Source organism: Diplotaxodon limnothrissa, linkage group LG18, assembly GCF_057381915.1.
Source record: "Diplotaxodon limnothrissa isolate DT_005_m linkage group LG18, D_limnothrissa_male_GT1.1, whole genome shotgun sequence".
Classification (NCBI taxonomy): Eukaryota; Metazoa; Chordata; class Actinopteri; order Cichliformes; family Cichlidae; genus Diplotaxodon; species Diplotaxodon limnothrissa.
In genome coordinates this window covers 21,745,355-21,767,784 of record NC_140613.1, presented here as the reverse complement: position 1 = coordinate 21,767,784, position 22,430 = coordinate 21,745,355, and the positions used below count along the sequence as shown (strand labels likewise).

The 22,430-nt window shown below is 41.2% G+C and overlaps 3 protein-coding genes across 3 annotated transcripts in view; 1 reads left to right on the top strand and 2 right to left on the bottom strand.

Annotated features, from left to right (window-relative positions):
• Window positions 1–1,432, bottom strand: part of LOC146613560 (potassium/sodium hyperpolarization-activated cyclic nucleotide-gated channel 2-like) — a 38,307-nt gene extending 36,875 nt beyond the window's left edge. The window contains exon 1 of the mRNA XM_085376934.1: window positions 261–1,432. Within this exon, the coding sequence (XP_085233060.1) occupies window positions 261–1,432 (1,172 nt within the window). The remainder of the gene's footprint in view (window positions 1–260) is intronic.
• Window positions 1,433–6,368: 4,936 nt separating this feature from the next.
• rnf126 (ring finger protein 126) lies at window positions 6,369–13,149 on the bottom strand. The gene is made up of 9 exons (XM_085378107.1): window positions 13,075–13,149; window positions 12,239–12,297; window positions 11,938–11,998; window positions 11,289–11,527; window positions 11,026–11,094; window positions 10,875–10,944; window positions 9,455–9,548; window positions 9,010–9,125; window positions 6,369–6,828 (listed from the first exon to the last, which is right to left on the bottom strand). Exons 1-9 carry the CDS (start codon window positions 13,147–13,149, stop codon window positions 6,676–6,678), a joined length of 936 nt encoding a protein of 311 aa, XP_085234233.1. The 3' UTR covers window positions 6,369–6,675.
• A 1,225-nt stretch (window positions 13,150–14,374) lies between these two features.
• Window positions 14,375–21,416, top strand: sugp1 (SURP and G patch domain containing 1). The gene is made up of 14 exons (XM_085377222.1): window positions 14,375–14,488; window positions 14,941–15,115; window positions 15,261–15,361; window positions 15,525–15,773; window positions 15,931–16,054; window positions 16,157–16,257; window positions 17,165–17,288; window positions 17,380–17,708; window positions 17,996–18,102; window positions 18,251–18,428; window positions 18,533–18,639; window positions 19,601–19,746; window positions 20,888–21,017; window positions 21,238–21,416. The coding sequence occupies exons 1-14, from the start codon at window positions 14,470–14,472 to the stop codon at window positions 21,262–21,264; spliced, it is 1,917 nt and encodes a 638-aa protein (XP_085233348.1). The 5' UTR covers window positions 14,375–14,469; the 3' UTR covers window positions 21,265–21,416.
• The last annotated feature ends 1,014 nt before the right edge of the window (window positions 21,417–22,430 follow it).

The following is a 22,430-nucleotide window of genomic DNA, read 5'->3' as shown; positions in this document are numbered from 1 at the left end:
AGTGTGGACTACAATGGGTTTGTTTACAACCTTGAAAGGACACTCTTCGCTAAAGTCGGTTTGCCTGACAACAGGTTGTTTGGCGGGGGGATTACAGGCGGTCCGATGCAATGCAACCAGCAGCTGGCAGCCCCGAACAATAAATGCATGTGTTTCCAAGGAGTCCCAGTGGTTAGGCTACTCACTGCAAAGTAAGTTGTAGATGACAATGAGGACCCTTGCGAGCCCCTCATGTAACCAATCGCACCCACAGCTCTTACCTGAAATCGCTGTAAGGGTGGATAATCCAATTTCCAGCTGATTTTACCCTCTCCTGCTCTCTCTCCACTGCTTTTTGACTACCATACATGCGCAAGGAGAATTTGTTAACTCCAGGCTGCAGCATACTGCTAAACTGCCGCTGCATGAAGCTGGCTTGGCTTCCCCGAGGTTCTGCATCTTCGGCGGGCACAATTGCCGGGCCATCCTCCGGCTTCTGGAAAGTGACAGAGTTCCTCGGCTGCTGGGTCTGAGTCTGAGCCGGGCCGTGTAGCGAGGACGAGGCTTTCCGGCTTGGTGCGTTAGAGAAGGACACCTTGGAGTCCTTTTTCTCGGGGACTCCGCTGGACACGGGGTTTGCGCTTTCTCCTCCGTGCCCCCCGGTCAGGGACCCGCCTGGCGTGATCGAGCCGTCCATGCTGGCGGTGGTCGAGTTACAGGCTCCTCGCTTGGCGCTCCCCCCGTCCTCGGCTCTCCCCGATCCCCCGGTCTGCTTCTCCGTCTTGGAGATGATTGAGCGCAGGCTCCCGGTACCCGAGTCCCTCCTGCATTCTCCGTTTTTGTTGCATTTCATGCTGGAAATTGGAGCGACGCCGTTGCAACCATCACCCGCTGTCGCGTTTAAAACCTCTACCGCGACCGCTGATTCCGACGCCTCCACCCCAGAAGCTCTGCAGGTCTCGCCGCGTTGGGCAGCATCGCCCGGAGAGGGTGTCTCGGTAGCTCTGGAGGCAGCAGTGGGCCGTGGGGCGGCAGGAGCGTCCTCTGTGTGCGTAAGGCAGGGTTCCTTGTTGGAGTTTCTCCTGGAAGCCAAGGACGAGGCTCCCCCTCCTGGCGTAAAGTTCTTCATCCTGATACTGCCGCCTCCTCCTCCGCCTCCGCCGCTGCCGCTCCCCCCAGCTCGGCGCAACCGCGGATGCTGAAACTTGGACTCCTCTTCTCCGTCCTCGGTCTCGTCCATTACGACGTTGCTGGGCACACCGGACAGGTTAGCGCTCGCTGCCCCGGGAGAGCCAGGGTCCAGACAGTTCTGCCCGCTGTTGCTCCGCGTGCATTTGGATGAGACAGCCTTGGCTGCGCTGATGTGGCTGCATCCAGTGCCGCCCTCCGCCTTCTTTTTCATGGTGGCAGCAGACGCCGGCGAAACCTCATTCCTGTCCATGACATTGAGCATATCAAATTTTGCCTCCAATTATCTTTGAAGAAAGCCAATCAGAGATAGAGCGAGGAAGGAGAGGAGAAGAAGGGGGGGAGAGAGGGAGAGATGGGGGGAGAGAGAAAGGAGAGAGGGAGGGGTGGACGTGACTTATTTGCAAACTACTGCACTTATATTTTCACTAGTCATTGTGTCAGAAATGATTAAGCATCAAATTAATTGGGTTCTTTGCGTCAAATGTCATTACACCATTAGCCTGTGCTCTTCTAAATTCAGTTCAGCCTGCATCCAGCTGAGGCCTCTCAGTCATTACCTTAAACATGAATTAAGCGTCATGTTTAAATCTAAAAAAAAAAAAAAGAAAATACCTGACATGCTGCCAATTACTGAATGTTTTTCCCTGAACGTCAATTCAAACTGAAATTAATTCATGTGTTCTGTAAGACGTTGACAATGTCAATCTTCCTTAAAGCATGTTGGTGCCTTAGCTGGTGTTTAGCACCCTCTAGTGGTCATAATTCACTTTATGATTCTGGCAAAGCTCTCAAATGTTATCCATGGCACATGTTCAAAACCAGCAACAGATCTACAGTCTGGACTCATTTCTCTACAAAAACAAAGTGCATTGAAGATCCCGAGGGGACATGCTGAAACTCACAATATTGATTTTTGTCCTAAAAGCTTTTTCTTCTTATTCATTCAACTTATTTATTGCTACACATTTGAGTCTAGTAAAAAATATCCAAAATATGAATGGGTCCAGTATAAAGCTTCTTACATTCAAAACATACAATCCATCATTCTCTTCTGCCATAGAGCAAGAGGCAGGCTACACCCTGGACAGGTCACTAGTCTGTCACAGGGGTAACACAGAGAGAAGACAACCATTCACATTCAATTTTCACACCTATTTAGAATCACCAATTAACCTAACCCCACTAACTGATTGTCTTTGGATTGTGGGAGGAAGCCGGGGTACCCAGAGAGAACCCACGCAGACACGGGGGGAACTCCACACAGAAAGTCTCTGGATACAAGCTGGATTCCAACCCAGGACTTTTTAGCTGTGAGGTGCTAACCACTGCCAAGTATACAGCTCATGAAACAAAAACTTCTGTTCTGGTGCTGTCCACATTTGGCCCTTTTTTGTTGTTGTTGTTTTTAAATGCTTACTCTTATATGAAAAGGAAATACCAAGGAATAATCAATTATTCCTGTCCTTCTCCAACACCTGACCCACAAAAACAGAACAACTTAACACTCAGAAGTGGAGTCAGCTACTGCATAATCTGGCAGAGACTACCTGTGACAAAGGTCGGCAAGAATACACAGCAGATGTCATGTACTGCAACGACTGTGTTGTGGTTTCACCTGCAAAGTATGAGCACAACACCAGCTGCTTCCACATAGTGAACAAGTAAATATCCACTGGCATCACCACGTTCCAGACTAGCAGATAGTCTGAACCCACATGTAACACCAGCCAAAGCCACAGAGGTATAGCTTCATCTCTACAGATTTAGGCCACGATAATCGAGTGTTCTGCCACCAGAGGAGAGATAGTAGCTAGCCTCTTTTCTTTGTTCTAGTTTTGGTTGGGTGCAATTTTGGCCACATATATTTAAAAAAAATGGTTGTGGTGCTTCACAGAATCTGGCATTTACACAAGAATATACAGTAACTAATCCCACTTAGCAGATCTGATCTGCGACATCTCAGAAATTTCTTATCTTTTACTATCAGTGCTCAGAAGTCATCTCTGCCCCCCCCCCCATGTCGTCTTTCTCTCTGTCTCCCTCTTTCTGCCGTCTTCCCCTTGCATCATTAGTCAAAAATGTGCAGCAGCACTCAGGTTCGGTTTAATTTCCTGGTAGTGGTGATGTAGTGGTCTGACATTCTCAAATGGTTTCCAGCTAATTCCAGACCAAAGGGAGGCAGGAAAATTAATGTAGGTAGCAGAAAAGAAACTCTCAACAAGTAGGTAGGTAATATGAGTGGCCCAGAAACATGTTGGTGAACACAAGAGCAGAACGCACATGCTATAAAGGTTGATCCATTAATCAAACCACATGTGTTAGCCCATATTGGGAAGACTAAGTGATGGCCTTATTTGTGTGGCCCATAAGGTAAGAACTCTAAAAACTAAAGAGGAATCACATGATCTGTAAGTCTTCCCAAAAGTTCTAAGGCTTAGTGATACAACATTTCTCCACTACAGCAGTTCTGTCGAGCTTGTGTAAATAAGTCACCAAAAGCTTTCTGTAATTGCGTTGACGTGCTGGCACCTCATTACTTTGTACCAACAACTTGGAGTCCTTTAGCAATCTTATATTCATTTACTTGAATCTGAAAACCTCACAGGGCGCTGCAGTGACTCAGACGCCACCTGATTATTAAGGGCTGCTTAATTCAATGGGAACGTCTGATGTCTTTTTCACACATTGACAGAAATCCAAGAATGGCATGTTCCTTTCAGGGAAGTAGTTCAAGGCTTGAAGGTTTTATCAGTGCAGATTTAGGTTTTATGAACACCAGGCCTCAAATGAACTTGTAATGTTGTAAATGATCTATCAGAGTCATCTTCGTGCTCTTAATTTTGCCTTCACGGTCATTCATGATATGTATAAATACACTCATCAGCTACTTCATTAGGTACTTATTTCCTTAACATAAATATCTAATCAGCCAATCACATAGCAGCAACTGAGTGCGTTTAGTCATGTAGACGTGGTCAGGACGACCTGCATCAGAAAGGAGAAAGGTGATTTAAGTATCTCTGAATGTGGCATGGTTGTTAGTGCCAGATGGACTGGTCTGAGTATTTCAGAAACTGCTGATCTGCTGAGATGTTCTCACACAAACATATCCTGGGTTTACAGAGAATGGCCCGAAAAAGAGAAAATATCCAGTGAGCATTAGTTTTCTGGGTGATGTCAGAGGAAAATAGCCAGAATGCTTTGAACTAATAGGAAGGCCACAGTAACTCAATGTAATAATAAAGATGGGTTGGTGGATGATTTCTAGTGTTCTATTAAATGCTTGCTCTTTGATGCTGTCAGCTCCCTCAGCTTGTTTTCCCAGCTACTCATACTCTGCTCTCTGGGTCCCAAGGTGCTAAATGGTGGACGCACAATTAGAACATGGGCACCACCTGTGCTAGCCAGCCTTCCCTGGCACTGCCCCATCCATTCCCTGCAGCTGAACAGCAGACCACATCCTGCCACACTCAAATAACCACTTGTTAAAACCAGGGTATCACACGTCAAACCTTGAGACAGAAAGGCTACAGCCACAGAAGACCACACTGGGTGTCACTCCTGTGAGCTAAGAGGAGGAAGCTTAAATTCACATACGCGCAACAAAATTGGTAAAATGAAGATTGACAAAGTGGTTCCTGGTCTGCCAAATCTCGATTTCTGCTGCAACATCCAGATATTAGTCAGAATTTGGTGAAAACAACATGAAATCATGGATTCATTCTGCTTCAGTCTGCTGTGGGGGATATTTTCTTGGAACAATCTGGACCTCCTGTACCAAAAGGGCTTCTTTAAAAAAAAAACAAAAAAAAAAACCAGAATATTGTTGCTGACCATGTCCTTTTCCTTTATCACCAGTGTACCATCTTCTGATAGCTGCTTCCAGCAGGACAACGCACCATGTCACAAAACTCATATCATCTCAAACTGGATTCTTGAACCACAAATTATTAAGGCAGCCCTAAGAAGGTGTACCTTATAAAGTGTCCTTTGGTTGTTTATCATAACTGAAAGGCTTTGACTTGTGCCGTAATACAGAGAGTGAAATATTATAGTTTAAAATTTGTTGCATCACCATATCAAGTTTTTTTTTTTTAAGCCATTGATCAGTTTCTATTAAGCCACACATCATCTACACTGATTCAGTGTTGTATAACAATCACATATAAGGTCAGATACGCGACGTGGCTGAAAACGAGCATTGCTGCAGCAAACAAGACGCTGATTTACAACCATCACTTTACTACATGATCAAAAAAAAGTTTCAAGACATATGTAAGACATTGTTTTATCCAAAAGTTTCAAATCTCACATGGTGAGAAAACACATTAACATTTGTTATGACCCATTAAAGAAATCAAACCTCAAAACACTTCATCCTGAAAAAGGGAATGAGGGAATTTACATTTTTTAACATCCTTTTTTCCCCTAAACCTATAGTTTAACATATACTGTATAGTTGAACCTCAGAGTAACTTTGTCAGCTGTCATATTTCTGTACAACGTCAGCAAAAACCTTTAAATTTGTTTTCAATCACTTTATTGTGACTGTACAAAAATTCAGTAAATAAAATAATAAACACTTGTTTTCGTGAAACACATTTGGCCAGTTCCACAGAGGTAAGATGATCCCATGCCTGTTTGCCTTTTCTTTTTTTACTTTGCAGGGGTCCAATAAACACACAGTTGTGAACATTTTCACTACATATCCCCTCCTAAGTTGTAACAATGTTCAACTTACCAAGATGCACCAAATACACTGAATCAAACTCTAAAAAAATAAATTAATAAAAAGAAAAAACACATCTTCAAAGATTTATTCAATGCAAAAGGTTGAAATGTTGCTTGTTTTTGTTCAGCAGTTGACTCACATTCACATCCCAACATGAGATTTTGTGCCAAAAAAAAAGAAGAAAAAAACCTAAAAAAAACAAAACAAAAACTGTGCAAATAAATAAAAATCAGATGCACACTCTCAGTCTCCTTCCCGCAAGGTCTTAGTTTGATCCATTCGCTGTACAGTGGCTCGCAGTTCAAAAAGGAATTCTCTTTCTACACATCTACGGACTCCACTACCACAGGCAATGTTTTTAAAAAAAAAGAGCATCTTGTCTTTTAAATATAAAATGTGTCCAAGCACTGCTGCAAGGACATGTTTTCATCAAACAGCAGTCCAATCTGGCTTCAATTCTGCTCCGGGTCTTGTAAGAATCCCACTCATAAGTGGACTGTTATTATTATCGTCATCATATTCTCCATCTTTTCTGACTCCCACCTCCTCAAACATTCTGTAACAGTAGCAGCGGGAGCTGGTCCCAATATCCGTTCAGCACAGAAGGAGGGAGAAAAACAACAAAACAAAACAAAAAAAATCCTAAAATTTGAGTTTACCTCGTCTCACTGTCCCGTTCACCTGAGACAGAAAAATGTCCTGGTTTCAGCTGCAGAGAGGAGCTGCTGGGTCTAAGAAGGGTGTGATGTTTTCTCTTGTGAAACAGTGAAAATCTAGGAGTTGCTGGCAGCATTTTCATTGCTAGGTGAGCTTGGGGAGGAAGAGGAGGAGGAAGAGGGGGAGAAGTTCATTCTCGATAACCCCGGCGGGTCTGTGGCTGTGTTTTGTCCACTAAGACTCTTCCTGCACACAGGACACGTATCATGCTGTAAGAGACGGGGCATAGGAAGTTATCACTGTGATCAGCTTTAATACATGGACACAGCAGTTTTATTCTCACCCACAATCTTAATAATTCAGTAAAATGGACAATTGAATTGAATTTAAACAACTGAAAGAAGCCTGGTTCCAGACAACAGCCTTGTGGCTACACTGTAGACATAATGCAGACTCTTCACTGGGTGTATGCTTCCACTGTAATCAATGAAAATGCCTACATTAGGCGTGACAGCAATAAGTAAACTGAGTGTGCCACAAAGAGCCACTCCAAAAACGTAAAAATAGACGACGCTGTTGGGTTGGGAAATCTTTTTTTAACTCCATAAATGACCTTTGATGCCAACATTTATTTAGCCAGTGTAGTCTGGCCATCCCACAAACTCAGTCAAACTGCCTTACTCAGAACATGCAAAAGAGAGCCTTCAGTTTTTAGGCCCCTCTTCTATGGAACCAGCTTCCAGCTTGGATGCGGGAAACAGACACTATCTCTACTTTTAAGATTAGGTTTAAAACTTTCCTTTTTGCTAAAGCATATAGTTAGGGCTGGATCAGGTGACCCTGAATCCTCCCTTAGTTATGCTGCAATAGGCTGCTGGGGAAATTTGCATGATGCACTGAGTATTTATTCTTCAGTCATCTTTCTAACTCACTATGTGTTAATAGACCTCTCTGCACTGAATCGTGCTTGTTATTAACCTCTGTCTCTCTTCCACAGCATGTCTTTATCCTGTCTCCCTTCTCTCACCCCAACCGGTCGCAGCAGATGGCCCCGCCCCTCCCTGAGCCTGATTCTGCTGGGGCTTTCTTCTTGTTAAAAAGGAGTTTTTCCTTCCCACTGTCGCCAAAGTGTTTGCTCATAGGGGGTCATATAATTGTTGGGTTTTTCTCTGTATGTATTATTGTAGGGTCTACCTTACAATATAAAGCGCCTTGAGGTGAACGTTGTTGTGATTTAGCACTGTATAAATAAAATTGAATTGAACTGAACAAGCACTGCATGTAGCCAGTAAAAAGAGAGAAAATCACCGCAAACGGTCTGAAAACCTTCTGTGTCCAGTGCAACCAAAGAGTTAGTGTTGGAATTTGTTATTGTCAATTCAATTTGACATATTTCTGTAAACAATGTAATTCAACTGCCTCTAGCCACAGCTTCAGTGACAAGGTGATTTCTTCAGGACTCACACGTCATAAGCTGCTCAAGTTAGAGCAAAATAAAACTAAATAACCCCCACCAACCAGAAAACATCTGACCTCAACACAATGGCAGGATGAATGACAGCTCTTAAATAAGACAGTGCAGCATGCATCCGACTGGTTTTGTAAGCCGTGCCCACTTATACACAGGTACTTTGGTAAACACTGCTTTTTCTGTTTTGGCCTTTTAGTAAAACAGAGCTTCTGAAAAAAAATCTTTCCAGGGTGAAGATTGGCTCACAAATGTCAGCAAATTCCTGGAAGATTGCTGAAAGTACCAGAAGAGACACATGATATGCACCAAGGGAAAAAAAAATGCAACTCATTTATAATATGGCCTGCAACTAAGTGTAAGACGGGGAAATATTGTGTGTTTTTCCAAACTACCGTGTAATGATGCAGTATGTGTAAAACTGCATGGATTAGAGCGTTTTTCTTTACTCCTGGAATACAGAAAACCACTAAAGTTTCAAAGCAGCAAGATTTAAGAGAGCCACCAGAGAATATTGAGAATCAGTGCTGCTTTTGAAAGTCTTTATTAAAACTGTAAAGCTATGATTTAGCAGTTAACTTGTTTACGGTATCATCAGAAACATTTTAATTGTATTTATATAGCATCAATTCATAACAGCACTCACCTAAAGGCACTTTATACTTTAAGGAAAATAATCTAGAAGATTAGAAAAAAAAGCCAACTATCACACAACCCATTATGAGCAAGAACTTGGCAACATTGGGAGGGAAAAACTCCCTTTTAACAGGAAGAAAACCTTTCAGCAGAACCAGATTCGGGGAGGGGCAGCCATCTGCTGCAACCACATTAGTAGTTTATGAAGTACAAAGGTTATATAAGAATCAAGTGATCCAAAACAAACCTGGCTTCATATGCAAGTGGTTGATATCAATGAAATAACACAATTAATGTTTCAATCAGCTCTATAGTTCTGTTTGCATCATCCATTAAATATACATACCTGTTCCAGCCACGGTACTATACAGTCATTGTGAAACAAATGATTGCAGGGTAGCTGCCTTACACTCTCGTCAACACTGTAGTCTTCTTTGCACACGGGACACTCTAAACCAGCACCTGTGCAAACAGCAAACGACACACCATCTGTCTGTGCTCACACACACATCAGCCCCAGGGAAAACTGAGATCATGCTGATATAGTTTATTTGAGTTTAGGTAGTGTTGAGCAATTGTGACAAAGCCAAATGTCCCAAAAAAGAGACACTTTTCAAAGGCTGTTTTCTCATTATTCAAAAAAACAAAACAAAAAAACCACATACTGTTGTTGAATCAGTAGAACTGTCTACACAGATGTTTTATTTATTTGTTTTTAAGTAGAGTGCATAGCTGAGCAGGTTGCAGTGAAATGTACAAAGAACCACACTGAAAATGAGAAGAGGACTTACTGACGTGCTCCTCTGTGATGGAAATCGTGGGTAAATTCTTTATCCTCTCTCTGTCTGCAGGAGGGGGACCCGTGTTTTCAAACTGGTTTAATAACTACAAATGAAAAACAGACATGCTCACAATGACCAGCTGTGACCAAATCAGAATGACAACAAGGCCGATCAAATCAAAGGAAACTTCTCTTCATATTTCTATATGCCTGATCACCGGTGCTTCATTAGGCAGTTGCAAACGTGCATTCTTTGACTCTAGACACAAAAAAAAAGAAAAATTTTAATTTGGACCTTCTCCTTTTTTTTCGACTCCACTCCCACTGTCACTGTTATTTTTAGAGTGAACCTTGAAATTCCTGTTCTGACCAGACCCTCATGTTGAGGATCATTAATATTGATGGGAACCGGGTCAATGAAAGCTATGACCCAGGGACCAAACCACAAGTTTCAGTGAATGAGTCCACAGTGTCCAAGCCTGAAGGCAGCATATCAGGTCAGGAACGTGACCTGGACGTGAAAGTTGCAGGAAGGTTAGAAGTGATGCTGGGCTGCAGAAGATGCTCCTTTAGACTGAAGGTTTTATACAATTCCAGGGGGATACTGCTTGTGACCCTAACTTCAGGCCTGCATTGTGCTTTGCCATTTCCTTAAGCTACAACACTGATGTAATTTCTACCATTTCTGTGTTTGTTGTGGTGGCTCTTTTATTTTGCCTCCATGCGCCTCTGTGTTCTTATCCTGTCCTCAGTCACATTAAACACCATGAATTAAAAACCAAGCTGCACATTTCACTAAATTATGTTCAAGTCACAGATACATTCTGAGCCAGTTAGCCTAGAGCTTTGTCTTTGGACTTCACCTTAATAACATTACAATAATGTCTGTTTTGGACTTCTGCAAAGACATTTAGGGGCATGCTGGTGTGTTACGTGTTAACCATGCGGTTATGTCCTGATGTTTCATATCCAGTGCCAGCCGATAGAAAAAAAAATGCTGGGAGTTTTTTTCCCTCCTAGGTCCTCGTTCTTCGTTGTAGTCAGCCCCCCCTCCCATCTCCCACAGAGTAATTTTTGTTTGTTCAAAAAATCAGCTGATGCAGATTTACATTTTAGTTAGTGATCCAAATTTGAAAGCCTTCAAGGTCAAATCTCTGAAGCCTCTCTGTGTACGTTAGTGAGACTTCCTGAAACACCAGACGGAGGTTCCAAATGTTGTGCTCAACACTTTTAGATTGTTTCAGTGTATTTTTAAGTGCTAAACTTGCTAAAATGACCCCACTCTGAAATCCAGGGCCCAGGTCTTGTATTCACTAGATCACAGTATTCCTGCAACTCTGTTGAATAGATTTGTTGGACTCGAAAGCCAAGTATAAAATTCTGTTTCAGTTTATCTCTATTTTCATGTGAAAGAAAAACATTGTGCATACCTGCGTAATGATAGCATCGAGCCCATTGGCACCCCAGGCATAGTCCATTGGATTGGAATGTAGCATACCCCTGCAAATTAAGAAGGATGTTAAAGTAAAAAGTCTCCTGAAATAAGTAAGCAATGTGTCTATCATACATTCTTAAACTTACCAAGGTCCCATCCCAATATTTGGCATGGCTGTAGGTGCTATAATTCCATTTACTAGCTGCTGGATAATTCTAGTCAGGAAAAAAGAAACATCACAAAAACAAACTACTTACAACAAGCAACAGGGTTCAAACTGAGAAACAGTGGGATTAATACTGTTACCATAACATGTGACATATAATGTTTGCACATAACACAGTAACAAGCCAAGCTGTTTCCCCTGTCACTTCTTCTCAGTTACGCTCTACTGCTGAAAATGTCTCACCCCTCTAATGTGGGCACTCCTTCGTGTCGCGTACCCTGTCGCCGAGGAACATGCCGACCCCGTGGTTGCCGTGCACCGTATCTTTGCCGCGATGCCATTTCCCGCTCTCTCCTGTTTTCCGTCTCTCGGTTGTCCTCTGTGGGTAGCCGCAACCGAAGGTCAAAGTTTTCATCAAAAATCCCAAGGGCGAACGGACCATAACCCGGGGGAAATGTGAATAAGTGCTGGTGATCCACGTTCTAGTGGTAGAGACAGAGACAATGTCAAAATATAGTGTAGGGCATAGGTGTCAAACTCTGGCCCGTGGGCCAAATTTGGCCCGCAGCCTAATTACATTTGGCCCGCGAAGCCATACCAAATTACTATTAGAGCTGGCCTACTGGTATTATACAGCTAATATATATATTGTTTAGTATTAAGCTTTGCTTGTTCCATATTCAGTTTTCCAGCAAAACTTATTTGAGTCCATAAGAAAAGATTCATTTTTATATCTGGAGGAAGATTTTTTTTTCCATAAATATTAATGTTAGTCCGCCACTTTGTTCCAGTTTTGAATTTTGGCCCACTGTGTATTTGAGTTTGACACCCCTGGTGTAGGGTGTTAAAAAAAATTTTTTCAGAACCAGCTGATTTATCACGTCACACTTACCTCCAAGACTGGGCGGAACTGATCACTGGAAGAGGAAGTAGAGGCAGACCCATTTTCAGCACTGCATAAACAGAAAGTGAAACGTTAAGAGGTAGAAATGTACTGAAATATTAAACTAAGTAGCAATACACCGATTTATCATCAGAGCATCAGTACACAAGTCCCTTCTGCCTATGGTCAAGATTTACTGGTGGCTCATATTTTGCACTGATGTTCTGATTCATTGACTAAATGTTCAAAGAGAGTGTGATGAAGAGCTAAACTTTGTTTCAGTGGACTTCTTCAGATTGATCCTCCTTACCTTCTTTCTTCAGGCAGTTCCTCAATAAAACCAGATTCACAGCGTGGACACGTGTAGTCCTACAATGAAAATGTAAATTTGAATCCCTGACACAAACAAAGTTGTCTCTTTATTAGGTCGAACGCCAACATTATATACTTCTGCAACCCATATAATTTTTTTTTTTTTTTAATTGTCTTTAGGAGCGTTTATGGAGTGCAACTTTATTGAGCAGGGCTTCAGAAGTTTCCTACATTTAAAGGGCACTGTGTCACACAGCTGAGCAGCAGACTGACTAAAGAGAAACTGTTACTGCAACATTCAAGAAGCTTCATGTGAAAGGCTTTGACAACAGTGCTGGGAGGTTGGTTGATGCCACAACAGCAGAGCCGACAGAGAGTGACTTTGTAATGATTTAACAACTACAATCAGCCAACAACAGTCTTTACTGGAAAGCATTCCCCGCTAAGCGGTGTCTCCTGAGTAAAAAAAAGAACAAGTCCCCTAAATCGAAAGTGAGCCCGCGGTCTTCCGTTAGCTTGCCCGTTAATGTCAAAAGGCTACCGCGGCTGAACTTGTCAAGCCCTTAACGTCAGCTCTACCTGGTTGTCATTTAGTGACGTTCGATATAATAAGGGTAAAACATGACATCTCAACCCAAGCGTATCCGCCAGCCTGATTAGTGACACCTGACTACCACCCCGTCCTTTACTACAGGGCTAGCCGAACTAGCGCAGCTAAACAGCAGCAAATGAGTCGAGAGACTCTTTGAGTGCCAAACCCACATAAAAAAAAGACAAGGTCGGATATTACTCATCATCCTTCACGCGGACAAAAGGTGTCTCTACGGCCCTTACCGGTAAACGCGGACTAATCTCTGCTGAACACCGGTGACAAAAAAACCGGCAGGGCCGTGGGGGAGCTTCAGCCATTTCTGAGCAGGAGAGCAGTTCGCACAGTACGGACGGGTAGCAGCAAGGGACAACAGCAACGGCTCTTGCAACAGGAAACGGAAACTAACGCGCACCTGACACGACAGGCAGGAAATGATTTCCGGTGTATTTACCTCCAAATTATAATTTCTTCTATCTTACCATAAAACGAACTAAACGAATATATAATATAGAAGCAAGTCTTTAGTTTTATTTTTTGTCAGTTTTGTCAAATTTGAGGAGGCCCTATTGGTGCATTTTTGACCTACATTGGTATGGCTATAAGACAAAGTGTTTTGTCTATCTGTATATTGTACTACCTTTTCAGAACGTTTTAAACCTGATCATTTTTATAATAATACGAGGAAGAAGGCAAAGAAGAAAGAGAACTAACCCATTTTAAACAATAAAAATGAACCTGAAAAGAAGCTGAATGATAACAATTAATAAATGATTAAAGTATTGGACTATAATTACTGTATTTTTATTCTTCTTTCGACTACTGCCTACTCCTCTGTCACACGAATCCTCGGCATGTCCTCCTTCACGGCATCCATCTTCTTCCTGCCTGATAGCTCAATAGTCAGAGCTTGTGGTAACAATATATTCACTAGCCCTCCTCTTTACAAGTCCAAACAATTTCAATAGGGCAGGGAGATGTGAAGAAAAAAAATCTTACTACAGGTTGTTTTGTTGTTGTTTGTTTATTTCTTTGTTTTCCTTTAGGGGTTTGAAGATGAAGGATAATTATATACCTTGTTTAAGATTCGGAATTTAAGAAAGCATGGTTTTATTTAATTATTCTATACCTATTTATGGTAAATGGCCTGTATTTGTATAGCGCTTTACTAGTCCCTAAGGCGCTTTACACATCCAGTCATCCACCCATTCACACACACTGGTGATGGCAAGCTACATTGTAGCCACAGCCACCCTGGGGCGCACTGACAGAGGCGAGGCTGCCGAACACTGGTGCCACCGGGCCCTCTGACCACCACCAGTAGGAAACGGGTCAAGTGTCTTGCCCAAGGACACAACAACCGATACTGTCCAAGCCGGGGCTCGAACCGGCAACCTTCCGATTACAAGGCGAACTCCCAACTCTTGAGCCACGATCGCCCGATTTACTACATAGACTTTAAAGTAAATGCGGTTAAGGCTCGAGGTAAAAATTATGCTTTTATTCTGGTGAGTGGAAACCGGAAGTTTTGTGGGGAAATTCAGCCTGAAGTCGCTCCGCTTCTACCGTAACTACTGCAGGCCTTTTGTGTCGTCCCTGCTCGTCTTCTTTAGAAGTGCATTTTTCTTCCTGCTGCGACCATGGAGTCTGGCGATTCAGGTAAACCTTTACAGTGAGATTTACGCCAAATACGTGCAAACTGCACTTTAAGGTCGATAATTTATCCGTTAAATCTCACAAGCTAATTTAGCTTGTTTGAACCAGTGTACAACGCCAGCTAAGTTAACTAGCTGTTGGGTTAGCTGGATCAGGTTTTAAATAAGATCAATACAGTTCAATAAATACACATTTTTAACTGCAGTCTTTAACAATCATATTTAAAGACACAACTGCCTCTTTAACCCAGTTCAGAGTTCGTCACATAGCTACTGAAAATTGTTTTGTTGCTCGAATAAGTGTTTTTTTAAAAAAAAGGCTAGCACTAGTCTTCGCCTGTTTATAAAATAAGTGTCAGATTTCCTGATATGCTAGTTGTTTCAGAGGGTGGCTCTATCTTTTGTTAGAGGTTTAGATTTGTTGTCACATGCATTGTATTTTGTCATGTATTTGAGGTCGAGGAGGAGGAGGGTGGAAGTCCAGACCCATCCAACCACAGAAAAGCAAAATGAACATGACTATTCTCCGTCAAGAAAAACTGATAGCTCAGAAGAAAAAAGAGATCGAAGAAAGAATGGCAGAGCAAGCAAAAATGAATGTTCAAACCACTAGCAAGCCTCTGCCTGAAAGGTAATTATACACATCCTATCATGGCCCACATTCAGTTTGAATACCAACAATCTGATACTTGTACACGTGAATGTTTTCTGTGATGCCAACCTTAGACTTGAAAACATATTTTTAAAAATACCTTTTTACACTTTTATCCCTGTAGTTCTACCAGTGTCCAAGGGGCTTCCACAAATAAGTTCGCAAATGATGGGAGCTTCTTACAGCAGTTCATGAAGATGCAGAAGGAAAAGGCGCATGTGTCTGGTTAGTACCCAATTCTGCACAGCTTACTCAAAATATTGAATGATATTTAGCAGAGCTTTAGATGGGACAGTTTGCATTAGTATGCATAACCTAATTAATTAGAATCTAAATATAATAGAATTTAGTAGAAGGGTTTTCCTGAAGTGTCTCCCTTTCTTTCTAGGTTCCATCAATGATGCCAAGACCCCATCAACCCCAACTTTATCACCAGGAGGAAATGCGCTCCAGAAAAAGAGCATTTTCGTTGGCCAGCGACCTGGCCTTGGAGTCAGCAGCATGCTAAATCAGTTCAAGAGCTTCTCACAGTCCAAGAAGAATCCCATTCTCAGCCAGAGGCCAAGTGTCTTTTGCTCTCCAGATGGTGATGATGAGGAAGAAGAGGCCGATTACTCCAAATTCTTAGAGATGAAAGGTAATTCCTGGCCTGTGTTTTTCATTGTGTCAGGGGACACCTCCATGGCTTGGACATTTCAGTGCATCCTCTGCGTACTCCAGTGGAACAGTTGCCTTGTGACTGGCATTTTGTCATTTGTGCCCTTTGAGTAAATGTACTCATAGCGTGCTTAAAGTCTCTCCCCCAGAGGATTCAGACACCAGACTCATTATCGACAAGATGGCTTCTTTTGTGGCCGAGGGGGGACCTGAGTTGGAGAAGAAGGCCAAGGAAGACTACAAGGACAATCCTGTTTTCTCGTAAGTTTGAAGGACATTGTCGCTTAACTTAGTAAGACTTATTTTACTCTGAAAGTTTTTTTCAGACATATCTGTTTTACAATTTTTGCCCTTGTCTTTTAGTTTTTTGTATGATAAGAGCAGCATGGAATATCTCTACTACAAGAAAAAGATTGCAGAATGGAAAAAGGATTTGCAAAGACCAGAGAAACTCTCAGATAATGGTAAATGGCCTTTTTACTTCACACACTTCCTTTTCTGCTTCTTTTCTTTAATCTTTCCTCTCAAGAGTTACTGTTATTGCACAGGAATGCATGCCGATACCGCATTCTCAGATACACTTGCAATTTTCAGGTATTATAATCTGACTACTGAGATACTCAGAGCTCGATAGTGATGGCTAATATCGTGACTACAGAAGCCTGTAACTAATGTACTATTGCAACGGAGTTCATCATAACTTGATCTGTTTTGAAAACTGCATAGCAGAAGGCTCACATTTCTCAGTAGTGTTAGTGCAGCTTACCATCTACACCAATATTTTTTTATTTTAAATGTGTAACTTTTACTGTGTCTACTCCTAGCATATCTAAAACTGAGATATTTAGAAAGCAGCTGAACCATTCATGTATTTTAAAGTTCTGATCTGGATCTGCACTTTTCAACACCCACTTTCTGCTTCTGATTGGGTCTTTTTCCAACTTCATGCCAACACATCACAGCTAGCCTTTGCTTTTAACTGTGCTTAATATGTTGCAGATTTTGCTTTCAGACTCTCAATCTGTTTTCTGGCACAATGACTGTGCTATACTGATTTATTTTTGGATAAGTCTTTAATAAATACAGTATTAGACTTTGACTTGAACGGTGTAATGAATGCAGATGTAAGTTTTAAATTATAGTCATACTGTATGTTGTTGGAGTCTCTCAGGGCTTCATTCTTCATTTGTTACAGTAAACGCCTCAAATCCATACAGTTCCCCATTCACCACCCCTGTCCCCCTTGCTCCTCCTTCCCTTTTCCTTTTCTTATCCCCTATTGGCTCTAGACTGGTGGTGTATGAGGGCCAGTTGAGTACGGTACAGTAGTAGAGTGTGAATTGACTCCCAGTACTAATAGGCTGCTTAAAGTCTCCCCCCCAGTGGACGCGGAAACCCAGCAGGTGGCTGAGAAGCTGGCCAAGTTTGTGGCGGAGGGTGGCCCAGAGGTGGAAGCCATCGCTGCTGAGCGCAACCGAGACAACCCAGCCTTCAGGTAAGTGGCCATATCTGTTCCTGTGTCCTGCATGTCTCACATTTTCTTTTTTGATAGTTCGTCTGAACTGTATGAATCTTCTGTCCTTCAGTTTTTTATATGATGAACAAAGTCCAGCCCACCGTTTCTACAAAGAGAAAGTAAAGGAGTATCGTGCTGCAAACTCTCAGAACTCTGCAGATTTAACAGGAGATTCCAGGACAGCTGTTAAGCCACCAGCTGCTTTTCCAGTACCAGAAATCTCTCCACAGCAGAGCCAACCATCTGCACTTCACTTTAAGGAGTCAGAAACCCCACCTGTGAAACGAAAGAGGAAGAGCAGATGGGGGTCTGAAGAAGACAAAGTCGACCTGCCTATTCCTCTCATTGTTGTTCCTCATGAGAACAGTCTTCCAGACCCTAACGCACCATCACTTTCTGGTATTTACTTTACAAATGTGCAAGTACTGTTCATGTGTTTATTTGTAGGGGATGAATATTAATTTAACCCCAAACCTTTTTCTTGTGCAATTCTTTCGTAAGACAGTATTATGTGTTTTGCAGCTGACAACAAATATTATTAAATATTTTCCAACTTATGCATGCTAATGCTCATAGCCATATTTCATAAAGTCATCTGAACATTGAGCCCAGCAAGATAGTTTGACAATTAATGAGCAATTGAGATTGCTAGCATTATACATACTAATGGATATTCCCCGTTTTAGCCCAGGAGCTGAGAGGTCTGGGTTATAAAAAAGGGAAACCTCTTGGTCTGGTTGGAGTGACAGAATTATCTGAGGACCAGAAGAGACAATTGAAAGAACAACAAGAGGTATGGAAGTATTAAAAAAGAATACATAGTGTTGTTGCTTTAGTCTTTTAAATTTCTTTCAGATCATACAAGATTATAATTTCCTGGAAGTTCTTAACAACATATGTGTTGCTAACTGAGCAGGTGTTGTTTTTGGGGTTTTTTGCAGATGCAAGAGATGTATGACATGATCATGAAGCACAAGCGTGCAATGGCAGACATGCAAGTGATGTGGGAGAAGGCCATAAGAGAGCATCAGCACGAGTATGACAGCGATGAAGAGGTTGACCAGCAAGCGGGGACCTGGGAACATCGGCTCCGAAAGATGGAAATGGAGAAGACTCGCGGTGAGTTTTACCAGCAGCCTGGAAAATCATTCATTTACACTTTAACTCTATAGGATTTTGAAGACTTAGTTTTGTTTTGTTTTTAATGTAAATGTCTATTCCAGAATGGGCTGAATCTCTGACAGAAATGGGTAAAGGGAAGCACTTTATTGGTGACTTCCTGCCCCCAGAGGAGCTGGAGAAGTTTATGGAGACTTTCAAGGCACTAAAGGTCAGTTTTCATTTCAATTCAACACTTCCCCAAATTGGGAAGGAAATATCAGGATTTGTTTAATGCATCACGCATGTTATTTCTGGGGAAAAGAAAGGATTGCAAAAGTAGGCCCTTGTAAATCAGTTTTTTCATATATATATATATATATATATATATATATATATATATATATATATATATAATTTTTAGTGTCTTTTCCACAACAAATGCATACATATCTTTAGTAGAGCTGAGGTTTTTCTGAAATGCCTCAGCAGTTGAACCCAGACTGCCCATTTCCCAGCACATTCCTCGTCCCTTTCTGAAAGTCCCCTAGGAACAGACTGTAATTGCTACTTTAAAAAGAAATCTGTGTGATTTGACACTGTTATTATCTCATCAAAAAGTATCAAAGCTGAAAAAATGAGCACTATGAATGTAATTTGTCTCCCAGAGGCATGGGAAGTTGTTAGAAAGTCAGCTCCAGGATGTGGCTTTTTAAATGGCAAACGGCATACAGTTTGAGTCTAAGCACATATAAACACAGACAAGTGTCTTTGAGGAAAATGTAATATAACTGTTGGGTTATTATAGTACATATGTTTTTGCAGGCTGTATTTGATGAAGGCCTGAAGGCTGAGTGTTATTGAGATACATCATCTATAATGTTCTCAACATTTAAAACAACTAAAAAATAGAAGGACACCTATGACTTAACTGTACAAATCTAATAATCAACTATATACACTCCCTGTTTCTGTACATGTGCACTTCCCAAGGATGATAAACATTATTGCTTTATTTTAGCTGTTTCCATGTCCCATTGGCTCCATGTTTGTGCGATATCTTTAGGATTTTTTTGAGTGTTTCTAATAAAACTGAATTATGATTCCTCACAGTCATAAAAAATGTGTGGAATCAAAACACAATGCTGCTTCTGTTTGTTATGAATGCTCAACTTTTTTTCCTGGATTCACAGGAGGGTCGGGACCCTGACTACTCAGAATACAAAGAGTTTAAGTTGACGGTGGAGAATCTCGGTTTCCGAATGCTCATGAAGATGGGCTGGAAAGAAGGCGAAGGCCTCGGCAGTGAAGGACAAGGAATAAAGGCTCCTGTCAACAAGTGAGCATTTCTACTTATATCATCCTTCTAATATTTAAATTAAACCGAACTCAGTGCCGTAATTTTATCATGTTGGATTTCTGGTGTTTACAGTTGTGGGCAAAAGTTTGCATATACTAATCATGGGCATGAATGCCGTGGTAAATTGGGGCTTTAAATGATTTCTTTTAACTGTTAATTTTCCAGGATGGATTGATTGTAATATTTGGTTAAATGTCTCTTATCAAGTTGCACCTCAACCAGACACTTTTGGTATTGGCAAACCAGTTCATTTAAACCCAGCTTTTAAACATAGTCTACAGATTTTCAATAAGGTTGAGGTCGGGGCTTTGGGAAGGCCATTCCATCGGCTTAATGTTAACCTGCTTTGACTGAAATTTGGTTTGGATAATCTTGAAGGTGTTTTTAGAGCAGGATCGTCTTTATTGGTCAGTACCCTCTCACTCCATGTCAACGTGAAACTCGCTTCAGTGTGGACAGTGACACTCCAGCAGTTTCCAGTTCTTGAGTTTTGGCAGTTATAAAAAGATTCCAACTTGTGCACCATTTCTTGTTTTGTTTTTTTGTTTTTGTTTTTTAAGTCGATAGAGAGTAATATATGCTGTATAATCACTCCATCCTGGAAGATGAACGGTTGCAAAAATTCTAAATAACCATGAAATCCATGCCCATGATGAGTGTAAGTAAACTACACCTGATTTACTACTTCAGTACTTTGGTACATACATTGCAGGAATTATTAGTTCAACATTTAGTGCAGTAAGTATATAAAAGTGTAATTTGGTGTCGTTAAATGACCCGGTAATGACAGTGTCAGGAATGTATTACTTAGCAGTCAGTTTACAGTGTGTGCTTGTAAATCTTGTGGGCGTTTATACCTAAATAGGACTTAGCAGACCTATTTAGGTATAAATAGCTGAATATAAACACAGCCATTATTACCACTGGCTCTGTTTATATTCAGCTGTCTCAGGGGGCCATGAGTTTGACAGTGAGCCAACGTGCACGGTAGCCATTCATTAATACTTTCATTATTTACACCTCTGATTTGGAAGAGCAGTTGTTTTTATTAGAGACTGTAACACTCGTATCAGAGAGACACAAAAAAGTCTTGTTTTATGATCTCTCTGTCTCACTCCAGGGGAACTACGGCTATGAATGGAGCAGGATTTGGAATTGACCGCCCAGCTGAGCTCTCGAAAGGTGATGATGAATATGACGCTTTTAGAAAGAGGATGATGCTCGCCTACCGCTTCAGGCCCAACCCACTGGTAACATATCTTTTATGTTTTCTAACATTGTAAAAGTAATCTATAAAATTTCACCAATTTATTTAAACTGTTTACATAATTTGGATTTGCATAAAGAAAGCCACACATTGTTTCCGTGTTATGATCTGTTGACTTTTTAAAGAAGATTTCTGCTGCACAGCCACACACAGTCCTTTGTTGTGCTTGAATTTAATCTGCTTTTTCTTTTGTCTTCTTACAGAATAATCCACGGAGACCATATTACTAATGTAGACAGCTGTTTATGTTTATACTTATTCTTCTTTATTGTAACTTAATAAAAAGCTCTTTTTTTTTTTTTTCCCCAGTTGCCACAGCTCTGCTTCATTACAAAATGAACACTGTTGCACAGTAGAAAGTGTGTGTGTGTGTGTGTGTGTGTGTGTGTGTGTGTGTGTGTGTGTGTGTGTGTGTGTGTGTGTGTGTGTGTGTGTGTGTGTGTGTGTGTGTGCGTGCGTGCGTGCCCGTGCCGAGGATGACGAAGTTTGAAAATGGAATAAAGCTCTGTAGATTCTCTAGTTTGTTTGGTGTAATTACACACAGTTTTCAGTATTTGATCATCTGTGTTATATTTCAATTACAGATTGTAACAAATACTGTCCTCACCCAACTTCTATAATAAGTAAACTCATTACATCTTTTTGCTTTACCATCTAATAAACTCACTTCTGCTTTAGCACACAATTTTCTGTATAGTTTTGTTTACTGTGTTCTGTAACAATTTTGATTATTTTCACTATATGCTACAGTTTCTGCAATAAAACAGCCACCTCCTGAAATGTGCAGTTATCTTTTCACCTGCTTATACCTATTTGTTTATAATCTATTTATTAGAGGACATGCAGGGGTCAAGAGTATCTTACTTTCAGTTTATGACATACCTGTGTGCCAAGTGTAGGCAGTCGTGTAATCATATTTGATAGTTTGATCGGTAATCATTCTGCCATGGCTCTGTACAGCAGTGAGTCATTAAGCAGGCTTGACCGGGCTCAAGCAGCCAGTAGTGAGGAGTGACAAATCAGTGAAACCAGACCTTCAGTTTGCCATTCTCCAGAGAGGTTTAGACAGGATAAATATAACTCAGAAATCCCAGCTAAGCAAGAGCTGCTCCTCAGCCAAACAATCAATCAGAGGCAACTTAAGTGAAAGTAGAAAGTAAATCGAGAGTTGCTGGTTAATGGCATGAGGGTTTCTTGATGGATTAAATTTCTTAAGACAGATATTAGTGGGTGCAATTATTATAATCCATTAATCTTTTGATCTCTTAAAATTTATGAGAATTGTGATAGGGATGTAAAATAGCTTTTGACAATATACTTAAATTATTTATCTTGAAGGCAAATAAATCCTGACATTTGAGAAGATGAAACAAGTAATGATTGACATTTTTTAGTT